We start from the raw sequence: 12,230 nt of genomic DNA on the forward strand, positions 1-12,230 counted from the left end.
TTATTTCAATTCAAAGTTCAAAATTTGGTTTCTATCAAATACACTTTTGCACCATCCTAAAGTAATATAATAATAATAATAATAATAATAATAATAATAATAATAAGTAAAACTAGTGTCCATGAATTATGTCACTATTATTCTAAAAAAGTTAATGAATTAAAATTAGTAAATTAAAGGAGTAACAGGGCTGAGGAGATGGTTCAGTGGGTAAGGTTCTTGTAGTACAAGTATGAGGACTAAGGTTGCATCACAAGAAACCATATGATTAATAAAAGAGCAAAGAGCATATAACCCATAACTCCATCACTGGGAGACAGATACAGGAAGATCTCAGGGGCTCAATGACTAGATGAAATGGTGAGCTCCTTGCTCATGTATATGTACGTGTATATGTACAAGTATATGTATGTATAAGGTGCTAGAGATAGATGGATGGACGTAGAGCCTCATACGTGGTAGACAAGTACTCTGCCACAGAACCACAAAAGCCCCCAATATATATTTTAATGATATGTTTTTTAAAGGAAAACAATAATTTAGAATGTCTCTTATGAAAGGAAACAAAATGTGTTGGGATTTTCAGAAAAGATACATAGATGACATTTTTTCTTCCAGTAGGAATAGTGCCACTTGATGAAGTAGACTCTTCCATTTTATAAAGCAAGATCTTCTTTTAGAAGTCCAGATGCCGTAGCTCTGTGGTATCCTCCAAAGCCCTGGGCATGAAATGTTCTAAAGCTCTGTTAAAGAAGCCGGAGTTAACCAAGCACACATTTCTTTGTGGCTCTGCTCAGTGTGGTGTGCCATTTGTAATCTGGGAATACATTATACCACTTCCAACTGACAGTCTCATCTTTTCCAATTGTGATTTCATTATATGTTGCTTCACAGAAAACTCGCTTTATTTGATGAATGGAATTCCTTGGCTGTTTATGTTTCAATGGATAACACAGTGGTCATTGAAGATATCAGTGAGTCCCTGGGCTGTTAACCTTCTCATGGATGGGTGTACTCCCTTTGTAATTCAGAAATCTGGAACTCAATAGATACTGTGACCCATTTTACAAGGACTGGAAGCCTAGGAGAGTAGAGTGGCCCTGTTCCTTTCATTTCCAGTCTTCTGAAAGGGAAAAATCTCATTGTAAAGATATGCCATACTTTTTGCTGCAGAAGCTCCTGTGTATATAATCTGTTAAATTACAAGTAGATGGACTGTAGAAGCTGGACATTGCCCAGGCCTGCTTTCTTTGTCATTAAAGTTAGAAAAACCCAAATATACAGTCCCTGACTCTACGTTGCTCTAAGAATAATTTAGAAGTGAGATTCCTGGGGTGAGTTCAGATTACCTGTTGGACACTAAGCAAATGTTCAGTGTCCAATATGAAGATCAAGGATCTGAATGAGTAGCCTGGAGTTCCTGTGGGATGTAAGACTGTCTGGTTCCCAGTAGCAAAGGAGAGGGCCTGCCAGGCAGGAAGCGCAGCATGCAAGGTCCCTGTGTTTTACCTTTGGAAAAGGTCCTAGTGCTAGACAGTCCCGACTCATCCAGATCTCTTGCCTTCCGTTTCTAGAAAAAATGTGCTGTGTTCTTCCTGTGGGTGCTGCTGACAGAGTTGGTGAGAGCCCTCCTGATTCTCTGACTGCTTCCAATCAGATTAAAGGCATCTCTGCCCCATGCCCAGCCTGGAAACCCCTGCTGCTCATTGTGCCCCTTCGTCTGGGCATAAACCAAATCAATCCTGTGTATATTGAAGCATTCAAAGTAAGTCTCCTTTTTTTCTTGAACCCATTGCTGCCTGCCCATCACACTGCACATGTCAGCACAGAGATCCGTGAGCAGCAGTCCACAAGTGAGTTGAGAATCTTGCGTTCTCTTTCCCTTTAGGAGTGTTTTAAGATGCCACAGTCTTTAGGGGCTTTAGGAGGAAAGCCAAATAACGCCTATTATTTCATAGGATTCTTAGGTAAGAAAGGATGAATTACAAGTAAGTGGTCGTGGGCCAGGGAAGGGTGTGGGGCAAAAGTATTCCTTGGATATAGGTTCTGGTGAGTGGGCATTGCTTTAGCTTAGGGATACTGTGGCCTCTAGTCAGCTCCTTCTGTCTCCAGCCTGATCTATACAGAATGACTCTTTTTTCCTTGTGCTTGCTGGCCACCAGGTCACCATTAATCCATCTACTTCTGCCTCTTGGTGGGATAGTTTTGCTCTTTCCTGCTGGTTGGACATAAGGTCACAGCATTGCTCCAGAATGGCTCTCTTGCATGTGGGGTTTCAGCATTTTGGCTTAGCTGATTTCCTTCTTCTTGAAGTTCAGGTGGCATCCTTGGAGTATCCACTGGTTTTCCAGGTCACTAGGAATAGACTGGCTGGCTCATTATTTAGGGTCATGAGTGGGTAGGAATTAGAAGATGCAAAGACAGAGTTGTGCCTTTCCTAATAGTGACTAAGCCTTTAAACTATGGCCCTGTAAAATTGGGGTGTGTTAGAACATTTCTTTAATCCTAACACAAGAGAGGCAAAGGCAGAGAGGGGCAGAGTGGCAGAGGCACAGAGGCACAGAGGCAGAGGCAGAGGGACAGAGAGGCAGAGGAGCAGAGAGACAGAGAGGCAAAGAGGCAGAGGCAGAGGGGCACAGGGACAGAGAAGTAGAGGCACAGAGGCAGAGGAAGAGGGGCACAGGGGCAGAGAGGCAGAGGGGCAGAGAGGCAGAGGGGCAGAGAGGCAGAGGGGCAGAGGCAGAGGGGCACAGGGGCAGAGAGGCAGAGGCAAGTGAATTTCTACGAGTTTAAGCTCAGCCTGGTTTACATAGTGAATTCCAGGCTAACTACTGCTATATAGTGAGATCCTGTCTCCAAACCAAAACCAAAACTAAAAACAAAACAGAAAACCTATTAACCTCCTAATGTGGGTCCTAATGATAACTCCACTGTTTTTTGTAAAAGGTAGACATCTTGCCACCTTACTCACTAACTGTGACCAGAGATATTTGAGGCCCTTAGCACATAGCGTGCTGGCTGGTCCATACAGACCTCACTTGTTCACACATCCCTTTGTGGACCTACTGAGATACAGGCACAGTATGTCTAAGATAGGACCTGAGGTTTGCTTTCCTAAGGGTCTTCAGCGCTGCTGCTGGTCCACACTTTAAGAACCAGGATGAGTGCTGAAGAGGATAAGAAAAGGAGGGATGTAACCAGTGAGACTTGACACAGGGCATTCTCTTGTGGAAATGGACAGGTCAGACACCGGGATTCAGGAAAGTCATGAACTTAGACTGCTTGCTCAGCAAGAAGAGGCAGAGCAGCTTTGAGCAAGTACCATGAGAGAATGTGCAGAGAACATTAGAGAGAGGGTACCGATCATCTCCCCACAGCATTCCGTGGACACTGGGGAGGTGGGATGGCAACACAGACTTTGTCCCTTGCTAGCTAGTGGTTTGACTGGTGGAATTAAAAAAAAAAAAAACAAACAACTCAGGCTTGGGTTTCTCTTCCTTTAAAATAATTCTTGACTCCTCATTAGGTCATCTCATGCTAAACTATTTGGCAACAAGTTGGACATATAGTAAGTGAGAGATGGCTCCACCCAACACTCCTGTTTTCCTTTAGTTCTTTGTTTCAGTCTTGTGGGGCTTGCAACACAGCTGCCTCTGTTTCTGTAATGCTGCCATCTATTGGACCAGCCTTAAAACTACAACTTAATGGAAAATCTGGAGCTCACAGTACCTTTTATTTACTTTTTCTAAGTACAAACGCCAGTATTTGGCACTATGTACATTCAGATGCTCTCTTTGTCTAAGCTTTGGACTTCCTGTCAAACAAAGTGATGCAGCCACCACTATGACGTAGTATCTGTGGGTTTCCCATGGGTAGGTCTGACTAATCATGGATCAGAAATATTTGTGGGAGAAAGTCTGTACTAAACATATCCATACTTTCCTCATAGTCATTATCACCAGAAAGAGGGGGAGAAGGTACTTTTCATTTTACAATAGTGAAATGAAGATTAAGAGATATTATTTTCTCAATGTGATTCAACTAACAAGCAGTAAAGCCAGGATTTGATCTCAGTTTGGTCATCTGGGTCTGCCCTCCCCACCCCTGATATTTTTCCTAAGGCCTTCCTGCCAAGTGGGCAGCTGGTGAAGATCTACATGTGGGAGGCTTGGCCATGTTAATCCTCTGGCTGTCAGATTTCCTTGCTCAGAAGTTAGGAACTGTTTGTTCTTTGCTTTTGGGTACAGGTTGCCGTGTGGAGAGCTACAGCATTAGCTGTGGTCTATGCAGGTTGTTGACCAGCCTGCCTCTTCTCTGTGAACCTCAGTAGAGACCCTTAGTCTCAACGGCAATTTGTGGATGTCATGTATCTTCTGCTGTACCTCTTATAGACACTCTCAGAAAAGAGGCAACCTGCAAAGCTGTCCCCTCCCCACTCATGGGGAAAGGTCATGGCTGTACTTTGACAAGCTCTTATCATTCCCAAAACTTTAACTTAAAGTACTCTGCTGGATGGCTGGTTTCTACCCTTCTTGATGTTTCTATATATACATCACCAACTTCCCTTTGTAACTACCTCTATTGTAGGCAATGGTTTCAGCTTGTGTGGTTGTTATTTAGTGTGATTGTTATTTAGTATGATCTGAGGCTATTGTGTCTCTGTTCTCACTCACCTTGGTCTAGGGAGGAATTGATACTTTGACATTGTTCATGTGGAGATGCTGACTTCCATGATTCTTAGCTACATATTTGTGAGTAAATATGTCTGACTCAAAGTGAGATAATTAAAATGTCTTTATGATGGGTATTGTATTATATACATTTCATAGAGGTAAACATTTCTGGTTCTTATGTACATGACAGCAATAGAAAACAGCAGTCTTTGGAAGTGGAAAGAGGTAAGCAGTTTGTCTTTGTCTATGAGACAGAACAGTTCAACTTTAGGCATCAGTAGCATAGTCTTTGCCAACAGAACCACATAGATGTCCCCCCTGCACGAAATTCCAAAATCTGAGAGGATATTTTCTTGTTGACAGTAAATAATCTTTTATCACCTGACAGTTAAGGTCATAGACATCCAGGTTGCTTTGTGGCTGTACAGTGAGATCAGTTGCTTCTTGAGGCATTTCTGTCTATTTTGCAACAAAAGAACCATCTGCCCTTTAACCATTAGATCAAGATAGATATTTATCATCCAGATCTCCTCCACAGTCATGTTGAGGCTGAGCGTTTGTAGTTTAGTGAAGCATTGACTTTCCTCTTACATGTCAGTCATCTTGGACTTGAGTTTGAGTTGTGGCCCAGTGGTGGAATGTTTACAAAATATATACAAAGTCTTGAGTTTGACACACACACACACACACACACACACACACACACACACACACACGCGTCAGTTAGGCATCCCAAGTAGTTTTTTCCAGTGACTTTCATCTATACTGAAGTTTATGAGGCTCTTTTCTGATGGGAATCTGACAAGCTTGCTCATAATGACTAACCCACTAGATAATTGCTAATCAGTGAATGGGTGTCAGCTCACTGGGCTCTGATTGACAGAGGTTAGCATCCTTGTTGCGTGTGGGTAGAATATCCGTTGGAGACCAAGGCCTTTTCCATTTTGAGAGGTACTTTCTGAATACAGATCTGAGAAGCAGTGGTATATCTCAAGATGCTTCCCAATGATAAAAGATGTAGAATGCCCCCTAGTGGTATTGGAGCGCAAAGCCTTGGGGATTCTACCACCTCTTTGCAACTGCTGCTCACAGAGCCTGCCATATCATCCTGTGTTCTGTCATTTCCACCTTTCCCAACCTATCCCTTTTCATTTGGGGACCTGTATATAGAGGAGATGGTAGGTCAAGTTTCTAGATTTTGGCACATGTGGTTTTTCTCAAGCATGCTCACCCTGGCTTTGGGCTTCCTGTCATCCCATTCTCACTGTTGAAAGGGAAGGGGTTAGGAGAGCTGGGTGGGGTGGGGAGCTCATCCTTATGACAGAAGTGGGGCCAGGGCCACTTCTTCAAAGAGTAACTGTGCCTTCATAAAACAGGTGATGAGCTCATTTTCTTGGACCCTCACACAACCCAGACCTTTGTTGACACCGAAGAGAGTGGACTGGTAGATGACCAGACTTTCCATTGCCTGCAGTCTCCACAGCGGATGAGTATCCTGAACTTGGATCCTTCTGTGGCCTTGGTGAGTATTTCAAGGAGCTTTGATGGTAACCTATTTAAAATCGGTTCTTTGGTTGTTAGGTAGCTCACTTGCTCAGCACCCCGAAATGCGGCACGGTGATGTGGTAGGTAAAGAATGGACCCTGTAGCCAAACTTTCACATTAGGCCCCCAAGCACTGTAACTGAACTGTGTAGGAAAAGTCACTTAACCTTTCTGAGCATCAGTCTTCACGTGTCAGGAAGTAGGGACATACTACTTCCCTCTTTATTTGGTTATGTGAGGGGTAACATATATAGAAACTCAGTACAGGACCAGGCACACTGTGAACACTGCACACTGTACAAAGGTCAGTAGCATTAGCATCTCTCATCCTATTCTTATCACCTTCAAATGTTTGCCATATAAATTTAAGGTGGGAAAGGACTAGGAAGGCATAATGAAGTAAGAATCTATTTCTTGATGCCCATATCCAGGATGTCTCAGGTTTGCTCTGGCAAGTGTGGTTGCTACCATCATACATTGAAAGGGCCCCCTCTACATCCTCACTTCCTGTTTTACCTATCAGAGCACCAGTGACCAAAGACTGAGCAGTATCCCCTTGTTCGGGACTGTTCCTCCTACTGAGGGATGACCATCAGGACAGAAGGACACTGCTGCTTCTCACAATTCTAGTAGATAATTTTCTGAAAAGTCAAAGCCATCTTTAAATATATATGTTTCCAAGTTAAAATGTCCAGCTAGAGGCCAGGAGGAAGAGAGAGTAAGGAGCAGAGGGAAGGAGGAGACAGGAGGGATGGAGGGAAGGAGGAAACAGGAGGGAGGGAGGGAGAAAAAGAGGGAAGGAGAAGGAAGGGAAGGAAAAAGAGAAAGAACCACAAGGTGTGTACATATTAGGCAGGGATTTAGGGGAGAGAGAAGCCAGTTAGACTTCATGTGCCACTAGGAAGATCCATGGCAAGACGGTGGCCCACCTCCTAATTCTGGGAAAATAGCTCTATCTTGCAGAAGGGAATTCTAAGTGGTGTTTTTCCTTCCCACCCAAGGGATTTTTCTGCAAAGAAGAGAAAGACTTTGATAGTTGGTGTAGCCTTGTTCAGAAGGTAAGTGTGTATGGAATTTTTACAAAAGGAATAAGCATGAAAGCTACTAAAGATGACTGTGTTTGTTTAAGTTTACTTTTACATGACAATATGAAAGCAGTCTGATATAATGTCTTTGCAAGAGGAGGAAACTAAGATGAAAAAGAACCTGTTAGATGTGGAGAACTCGACATTAAGTTTGGGAAAAATGAATAAAGACTTCTGAGTCTTTGCATGTATCAGCTGAAAGAGAGATTCAGCAGTGAAAGTCAGCAGTGCAGCTTGCCAAGGCTGCCAGGCACCTGAAACGCTCAGCTAATATTAGGCAGTTCAACCTCCAGTTGCCCACTTCGCATTGCTCAGTCAGCATTTCTTCCTATGTGTTTGCAAAAGTGAGTAGAGACAAAAGTGCTTTCTTGATGTTTAGTGGTTCATTTGCAACCCAGTGTATTTCATTATGGTTTAGAGGACTTTTCCTTCTATTAACTGGCTCATTTATATAAAATACAGGCAGGTGACCACTGAACCCTTTTGCAGAAGTCCATGATAAGTGATTATTTTCCCTTTTTGGTATATTGTTGAGTAGAAAATTGTCACATTGATTCACCAGGCTCTGTATCCATTTCCCCCACTGTCAGTCTCTAACACAAACTAAATAGATGTCATATATTGATACACATTCACTGAATGAATGAAAGAAGACCATAGGAGTATCATATCATAGAGCATCAGGCAGGGTCCCTGAGACATGAAGCTCTATTTCTAAAACCAAAGGATTACAGGAGCCCAGAATGTTATATGCAAATGAAGGAAAGATTTTTCTTCATAATGAAAAATGATTATTATTAACAATGACATCCCTAACAGAATCTGTAACCTCAGATCATAGTTTAGTGAAATGAAATATAGAGTTTACAATTATTTGATTATTTATTTGGGAGAAGTTATTGCTATGTGGCTCGGGCTAACCTGGAACTCATTATGAAGACCAGGCTGGCCTCAGGCTTATGATACTTCTTCAGCCTTCAGTGTCTAAGATTATAAATATGAGCCACTATGTCCAGTTCAAGAGAAATATTTCTTGTTATTGCTATCAGCATGAGGATTGAATACATGGCCTTGCACATCCTTGGAAAGTGCTCTGTCAGTAAGCTACATCCATAGTAAAAGAGAATTATTAGTCCTTTCTAATGGAAAAACTAACCTGTGCTCTTATTGTTGTGGCTGTGTAAATACTATTCATAAATAAGTTGCATAATGTGTTATACATATATTTCCTTTCTTTTTCTTCTTCTATTTTTCTCCTTCCCCACACAATTATCTATCTATCTATCTATCTATCTATCTATCTATCTATCTATCTATCTATCTATCTATCTATGGATAGATTGATAAGTAGACCATATTCTCACCTGTTATTCTCTCTTATTCCCCTCCTATCAAACCCTTTCTTCTCAACATGTCCCTCTTCAATCTTCATATCTTTTTTGTTTGTTGTTTGTAGACCACTATATTTAATTAGGGTTGTCTGAATTGCTTTTAACAATGGCAACTTACCAGTATCTACCACTGCAGAATATAACCTCCTATATATACATAACCGAGAGAATTACTTTTAAAAGATTCATATTTACCATTCGTTACTTTTATGTATCTGTGTGATCATGCCCTGTTTATTCAGATACCTATGGAGGCCAGAAGAGGGCATTGGATCCTCTGGAGCCTTAGATACAGATTGCAACCTGCCCATTGTTGGTGCTAGATACTAAATTTGGTCCTTCTGGCAGAACAGAAAGTGATCCTAACCACTGAGCTCCAAGAGAGTTATTTTTTTAAATATATTTATTTATTATATATAAGTACACTGTAGCTGTCTTCAGACACACCAGAAGAGGGTACCAAGATCACATTACAGATGGTTGTGAGCCACCATGTGGTTGCTGGGAATTGAACTCAGGACCTCTGGAAGAGCAGTTAGTGCTCTTAGCCACTGAGCCATCTCTCTAGCCTGAGAGTTGTTTTTTCAAGGAGGTGTTTTCATTTCATAATGTAGCAAAGCTGTATTGATGTTTGAAGCCAGAATGACAATGTAATGATAGATGTATCATTTATTTTTTTTCTTTTTAAAAATATATTTCTTTTTTAATTTTAAAATTTATTTTGTAAATAAATTTATTTTATGTATATGGGTATTCTATTTGCATGTACACCAGCATGCCAGAAGAGGGCATCAGATCCTACTATAGATAGTTGTGAGCCACCATGTGGTTGCTGGGAATTAAAGTCAGGACCTCTGGAAAAGCAGCTCGAGCTCTTAACCACTGAGCCATCTATCCAGACCCTAGGATATGTTTCTTAAATTTGCACAAGAACTGAAAGCATGAAAATGTGTGCCAGATTCTCTTGGGGCATATTTAATTTCATTTAATTTAATGACATTAAGGAACACTCACCCCTACACTGAACTGACCCCGTATTCCCAGTAAACTGTCTGAGCCCCATAGTGGATCTGTCCATACTAGGCTCCATTAGGTAGCAGCTCCAGTGTCCTCCTTGCCTTGTCGACAGGATCCAGAATTGAAGTCAGCCAGGGTTGTCAGATGATTCAAGCAGAGGATGCATTTGCTAGGTATACTTCTCACACTTGCCAACTGCCATGCTGTGCTCCGGGTTTAGGCTCATGAATTGCCAACTAAACAGAAGCATAGTGACTCCATGGTATTTATAGCTGTTCCTTGGTCTACCCAGGAAATTCTAAAGGAGAATTTGAGGATGTTTGAATTAGTTCAGAAACACCCATCACACTGGCCTCCCTTTGTACCTCCAGCCAAGCCAGAAGTGACAACCACAGGGGCAGGTAAGCTGTTTTTGTAAGCACTTGGCCAGCAGACCCCACATGTTACAACTGTTTGCTGATATAAAAACGACTGTACCTCATCTCATTTCTGAAAAGTGAAATTTCTGCTTATCCAGTCTGAACAAAGAATGGTGCTTCTAATTATTATACATTTTAGAGAAGCTGATAATTGTTGGTTTTAAAGAATGATAACAATAAATTAACTCAGTGTAAAATATGTATCATTTCAAAGTAAAGATGACTAAAATTTGTTTTAAAATAACAAACCAGAGGCCTGGGTAACTCAAAAAGTACCTTGATGGTATTTGTGTACCTGTAATCACTCAAAATGAGTCAAAAGGATCCTGAATTCCAGGTCAGCTTGAGGTATATCCCAAGACCTCATATCAACAAATAAACCGCCAGAAAGACAAAGAGGGCACAATAGAGCACCTTAAGCAGACCACTGTGATCAGGCCTATATAAGCCTGATTGTTTTGAGTTGTAAAGAAGAATTTTAATACTTTATATTAGGTCTCATTGTATATTTCCTCCAGACAAACCTTGCTTTTAGCAAACTGATTCCAACATACAGAGTGGCAGTGGCTTGGCAGTTCTTTGATTGGGACATCAATCCAAGTGTCAAGTTTTTTTCCTCTCTCCTTTCTATATTCCAACAGAATTCATAGACTCTACTGAACAACTGGAGGACTTTGACCTGGAGGAAGATTTTGAGATTCTGAGTGTGTAGGATTGTGAGAACTCAAAGAGGTCTTCTGTCTTCCTTCTGGCACCACAAGAACATGAACTTGTTCTATAACACGTTTCTGGTCAGCAAGTGCCTGATATGCCAAGAGCATACAAACTCAATAGCAATTATGACTGAGCCAAGTGTCCTTTTTTTCAGAAATAAAACAAAACAGCAAACAAATGACACCAAGTCATCCCTGAAAGACAGAAAAATCATGGAGTCTAGGAGAAGATTCTGAATCCATTGCTTCTCAGCTCATCTTCCATGGTGACAGCAGGTCTTCTGCAACTGAAATGAGGGCATTTGGAGGACGGACAGCATCCCCCATCTTGCTGCCACTATGAGCAGATGAGAGACACTTACACAATATTTCTTCACCCTTTTAGGTGTGACCTCTTTGGGACTAAGTACTAAGAAGAAATCTCTTTTCTTGCTCAAATAATAAAATGAATCAGGGAGAAAGACTTGTTAAATTATCTCAATATGCAGTTTACATAATTATAATTTTATCAAAATATTTGTGAAAAATGATGTCAAATGTATACTTCTTAATTGTCTTCCTTTTTGGAGAAACCTATTTAATAGGTCACAGTCTCCATGCTTTCTTATACTTTCATTAGATGTCACCATATCCTTAAATGAAACTATGATCACTTGAAGCAGAGGTCAACAAGTGTTTTCTGTAAAGATAATATTTTAGGCTTTGTAGGCCAGGTGGCCCTTGTCATAACTATTCTACTCTGTAAAGACAGCCCCAGACAATATGCATGTGACTGAGCATGGCTGTAATCTAATAAAACTTGATTTATAAAAGCAAGTGGAGGGCTGGACTGGCCGTACGAATCGCTCACTTAAGGCATTGATTTTTGTTTGAAGGATTAAATAAATTGTTTGAATTATACTGTTTTTATTGAGAACTATATGTAGAAAACACTATTCATGTGGCGGCATTCAATCTGTCCATTAACCAGTCCAAGACATTTTAGGGCTAAGAACTTTCTAAGTTTGGAAGCAATTACTCATGAGGTTACCTGTTCTGAATATGTGGCAAGGAGGATGCTCAACTCTCCACAGTATCTACCTATCTTCCTTTTGTTGCCCCTTTAAGTGTGTGTTTCACAGAGGTCTGCATTTCATCTTCATTCTTTACAGTGATCCACAGGAGGCCGGTATCTGGAGTCTCAAATAGCAATGACCAACTCACTTCTTTCCTTAGTTTCCATCTTTCCCTTTTCATTTTTCTTCCTTTCTTTCATTTTTTGCCAGTGTGTTATATATTCTATATGTTTAAAATTCAAAAGATGAAAAATGGTATTCAGCATAACACCATTCTCTCCCATGGGTCAGTTTCCTTCCCTGAAAACTCCTGGGTTATTCTTGTTTATCCTT

General features: G+C 41.0%; 1 protein-coding gene across 1 annotated transcript in view; it reads left to right on the top strand.

The window, feature by feature from the left end:
• The window catches only part of ATG4A (autophagy related 4A cysteine peptidase), a 51,177-nt gene extending 39,488 nt beyond the window's left edge, over positions 1-11,689 (top strand). The window contains exons 7-13 of the mRNA XM_080909620.1: positions 895-974; positions 1,575-1,765; positions 1,889-1,967; positions 6,050-6,195; positions 7,219-7,275; positions 10,003-10,111; positions 10,771-11,689. Of these exons, the coding sequence (XP_080765746.1) occupies positions 895-974; positions 1,575-1,765; positions 1,889-1,967; positions 6,050-6,195; positions 7,219-7,275; positions 10,003-10,111; positions 10,771-10,841 (733 nt within the window). The 3' untranslated portion in view covers positions 10,842-11,689. The remainder of the gene's footprint in view (positions 1-894; positions 975-1,574; positions 1,766-1,888; positions 1,968-6,049; positions 6,196-7,218; positions 7,276-10,002; positions 10,112-10,770) is intronic.
• The last annotated feature ends 541 nt before the right edge of the window (positions 11,690-12,230 follow it).

The sequence above is a fragment of the Micromys minutus genome (genome assembly GCF_963924665.1).
Source record: "Micromys minutus genome assembly, chromosome: X".
Taxonomy (NCBI): domain Eukaryota; kingdom Metazoa; phylum Chordata; class Mammalia; order Rodentia; family Muridae; genus Micromys; species Micromys minutus.